This window comes from Vipera ursinii (genome assembly GCF_947247035.1).
Source record: "Vipera ursinii genome assembly, chromosome: 4".
NCBI lineage: Eukaryota > Metazoa > Chordata > Lepidosauria > Squamata > Viperidae > Vipera > Vipera ursinii.
The window spans coordinates 16,944,040-16,948,837 of record NC_139514.1 but is presented as its reverse complement, the minus strand read 5'-3'; the positions used below and the strand labels follow the sequence as shown (position 1 = coordinate 16,948,837).

Genomic DNA, 4,798 nt, shown 5'->3' with positions numbered 1-4,798 from the left:
TGAAATTCAGATAAAGAATTCGAAATACCTATGCTGGTATACCTTGAAGATACTGCTAGTTTTGTTCCAGACCATGGCAATAGAGCAAATACTGCAATAAAGCAAGTTACACAAATTTGTTGTTTTCCCAATGCATAGAAAAGTTATGTTTACACTATACTGTAGTCTATTAAGTGTGTAATAGCATTTATGTTTAAAAAAAACCCAAAGTATATACCTTAATTAAAAAATACTTTATTGCTAAAACATGCTAATCATCATCTGAGCTTAGAATGCTACACTGGAGGATCTTATAAAAAAATGGCAATGTTTGCCGAGAGCAATAAGCAAAATACAATAATGTCTGTATATTGAAATTGTTGGTTTGGAATATCAACTTTGTACTGAGTCAGTATGAGAATTGACACATCTCTTTTGTGGTTTATTATATAATGAAGTCTTGTGCAAAATATTTTTTCAAGTTGTTTCATTCAGTTATAAAATATAAATAATACTTTATAAAATACAGAGAATAACCAAGTACAGTGGTAGTTATACAATAGAAACTGGAAAGGCATTGTGAGATTTAGATAAATTAAATCTTTAAAAAAGAGGAAAAAAATATGTCAATTAAATTTTAAAGAGGGATTCATTTAACGACAATGTTTAAATATATTTTTGTGAAAATAACAAAAAATAAATAAAATAGCATTATTGATCAACATTAATGGATCAACTGTATAGTTCTAACTCCTGAAGTTATTTAGCATTTCACAATTTAAATACATAGAATGTCACTGTAAATTTGAATGCATTTTTAACTTTCTCAGGTCACTTACAACCCACGAAAGATCAGGGCTAAATTTAACTCCTAATCCCTATAATATGCTTTTTTCCCTTAGGAAACCAGCTGAATTAAGCTAAAATAAATTGCACTTTTCAGAGTAGGTATGGTTGTCTACCCATGAGTGCAGTTCTTTTGGGAAAATATTGAGTACAATATTAATAGATCTTTAGTTGTCCTTTAATTAATACTTCATAGAACAGAAGACATTCTTTGAAACCATTGGACTCCTACTGCTCCTTAAGGCAGGCTTCAAAGAGGATGACAAATAATGGTGTTTTGCTTGAAATATACTTTGTTCCAGGGCTCTCTTATGGAAAGGACTTTAGATAGATCAAGAGAGACCAGCTGATGCACCCTGTGCTCTTTCAGGATCTAGAAAATAATTTTATCTTGCCCATAACAACTTAATCAAGTATAAATCATGGTGCAGTGAAGCGTCCTGTGTTAAAGGAAAGCAAATGAATGAATACTCTAAAATACTAGATTAGATCCAGAGCTAATTCATTGAAAAGTAACTTAGTCATTATCAAATTAGATCCAGGTTTTTCCTTCATATAAACAAATTGGGGTTACAGTATGCAAGTGTATTGCACAATTTGAGTTTTGATGTGTACATGCCTACTAATCGCAGTAAAAGAGGCATGTTAAAAGTGATCCGTTGAAGCATTTGCCCTCAGTGCCCACTCTAGCACTGCTGAGACCCTCTGGTTTTCTGGAGAGTTTTAAAAGATAAACAGACCTGAAGACAGCTATAATGTAAGTGGCATTGGTTTCACTTAGAGCAGGGGTAGGCAACCTTGGCTCTTTTATGACTTGTGGACTGCAACTCCCAGAATTTCTGAGCCAGCAGTTGAAGTCCACGAGTCATAAAAGAGCCAAGGTTGCCTACCCCTGACTTAGAGGCAACATGACAATCATTATCATGGAGAGTCATGACTACTATAGGGCAGTAATCATTACCAAAACAGGTAGCCTCCAATATGTTTTCAAGTAAACATCCAAGAAAGCTTCTTACAAGAGCTCAAGTAGAAAACCTCTCGTAGAAAACCTGACGTTGGAATAGCTAAAACTTAGATGTCAATATTTTCAAGACTGAAATATATACGTATATTTTTGCACTGATTGAAATCCTGATGTACACATACTGAGTTGTCCATTCCACCATCAGGATTATTTCTCTGATATCACTTTCAGTTTATGAACCTCAACAAAACGCAAGTCAAAAAACAAAACGCAAGTCAAAGTGATAAAGGCAGTTTTGATAAACAAGTAGTGACTCTAGTCTTAACAAATGCAGTGATTAATCTGGATTCAGATCTTATTTTAGGACAGATGGTCATCCTGATGAGGGGGTGGGGACAAAGAGAGGGAGAACAGCTCCAGCAGCCTTTGATACTTTTAATCACAGTGTCTTCCCAGACATCTTCATTACTTGGCTGAGGTCACTGTGCTAAATAGTTAAACTCTTACTTGCTTTGATTCAGATGAGAGTATTGGTGGCTGAGCCCTACAATGATTTAGTTTAAAAAACAATGTGAGACTTCCACACTTCAATGAATATATGAAGCTGCCTCACACTGAATCAGGTGGACAGTTGGTTCAATTTAATAAGTACTGCCTACTTCATTCTTCCCTAATTGTTAGACTACAACTTCCATAATTCCCAACCTGCATTGTATGTTAAACAAGTCTAGATTTTATCAGGAGAAGATCTCTATTGATTCTCTTCCATTCTTAGATCAGGTAGAGTAAGGGTGTATATAATGCTGTAGAATTTATTAGTTCTATATTTTGATATGAAATAACTTAAAATGTATAAAGTGGTAGATAAATTATTTAGTTTTCAGTTACTAATAACTATTCCAACTCCAGTTTTCTTTTAGCAGATATGAAGAATTGCTTGAATTAACCATATTATTATTAACCCTATTAACCAGAATCCAGAAGATTAGTCAAAAACAGGGCAATTGCTTTTCCTTGTGAGTTCAACAGTTATTTCAATGACAATCATATATCGTTATAGTTATACTTAAAAATCCTGTTCACAATGTGTACAGGTAGTCCTTGATTTATGATCGGGACCAGAATTTACATTGTCAACCAAGCCATTGTTAAGTGAGTTATATCTCATTTTGCAATCTTTTTTGCCATGGTCAGAGGTAGGCAACCTTGGCTCTTTTATGACTTCTGGACTTAAACTCCCAGAATTCCTGAGCCAGAATAGCTGAGTTTTTCTGAAGGCATATACATAGAATGAAGGCTACTGCTAAGCTTGTAAGCCGCCCTGAGTCTTTGGAGAAGGGCGGGATATAAATGGAATTAAAATAAAAAAATAAAAATAAATAAAAGAGCCAAGGTTGCCTACCCTTGGCCCATGGTTCTTAAGTGAATAACTCAGGTAATTGAATCAATGGTCGTTAAGCAATTCGGCTTCCCCCATTGACTTTGCTTGTCAGAAGCTGGTTGAGAACATCGTGAATGGGGATCACGTGTCAATTGCCGAGTGCCTGAATTTTCAGGGTTTTGATCATGTGACCATGGGAATGCTGCAATACTAGTAAGTGTGAGTACTGGTTGTAAATCACTTTTTTAATACTGTTGTAACTTTGGTCACTAAACAAAAGGTTGTAAGTCAAGGACTATCTATATAAATGAATGATAGTTTTAAAGAGTAACTTTAAAAAGTCATACAGGGTTTATCTGCATCCTGATAAAATGTTCAAAGTTCCTATTTCTAATAGTGTGTTTTCTCCAGATTCCAGTTCCTTCAGGGATTGTTTCAAGAAATTGTTTTTAAAGAAATAATACTTTTTGCAGAATTTGGGACACTGAAGAAGGCAGCAGTACACTATGATCGTTCTGGACGTAGTCTAGGTACTGCAGATGTCCATTTTGAGAGGAAAGCTGATGCTCTGAAGGCTATGAAGCAATACAATTGTGTTCCTTTGGATGGACGTCCCATGAAGATTCAGCTGGTTACATCACAGATAGATACACAGAGGAGACCAATACAGAGTGTAAATAGAGGAGGTATGACAAGAAACCGTGCTGGCTCAGGTGGCTTTGGCGGTGGCAACAGACGAGGCAGTCGTGGCAATAGAGGCAGAGGCAGAGGGGCTGGTAGGAGTTCCAAACAGCAGCTCTCTGCAGAAGAATTGGATTCACAGTTGGATGCTTATAATGCTAGGATGGACACCAGTTAAATCTGATGATGCATCACATGCGTGGAAAGGACTGCGGACATCTCATTCCATGCTCCCTAGTGGGAGGGAAAGGGTGTATAGCAGCGGCTACTAATATCAAGAATGGAATTTGTTTTACTTTTATGTTTTGAAATAGGTTTTAAACTCATGTAAAGGTTTCTTTCTTTTTTAAAAATTCTGAAACAGAAAAAAAAAATACTTTACTCCTTTGCTTTGACATTTACCGTAGTTTTACAATGTAAAGTTTCTTATAAAAGTCTACAAAAATACTTTCTTCTTTTCAAATGATCCAAATTTAGTCACAGTTAGAATAGGGCCTTTGAAATGTATGAACTTGTCTGGATATTAGAGTCAGTAAAACAGGTACTTTAAGAACTATCTTTCTTTCAGGAATCTTTCAGATGCTACATAAGAAGTTGTTCTCAGCCTCACATTTTATTCTTCCAATAAATGGAATCAAGATCTCTTTTCTACCACTCATGTACATCAGTACTTTATTGTAACTATTTTGATAGATTTTTAACTCTGTGTTTTATGATTTTATTTTTGGCTACCATAATTGTTTTCTGGGCTAGCAAAGGCCAAAATGATGACACACATACTGTGATGCCACAATGGAAATCCTATCCTTAGGTATTTGTGTCTTAGCATCAAATGCAATTACAGCAGCTACGATATTTCCATTATGAAGTTATGAAATTCTATCATTGTTGATACACTGGACAGAAAGACCACACATACTGTGAATAAAATAAATAATGTATCAGTT

General features: G+C 35.2%; 1 protein-coding gene across 1 annotated transcript; it reads left to right on the top strand.

The window, feature by feature from the left end:
- Positions 1–1,733: 1,733 nt before the first annotated feature.
- LOC310640392 (THO complex subunit 4-like) lies at positions 1,734–4,216 on the top strand (the record flags this gene model as incomplete). Its single annotated transcript, XM_083362601.1, has 2 exons — positions 1,734–1,816; positions 3,582–4,216. The coding sequence occupies 2 exons, from the start codon at positions 1,734–1,736 to the stop codon at positions 4,027–4,029; spliced, it is 531 nt and encodes a 176-aa protein (XP_083218727.1). The 3' UTR covers positions 4,030–4,216.
- Between the last annotated feature and the right edge of the window lie 582 nt (positions 4,217–4,798).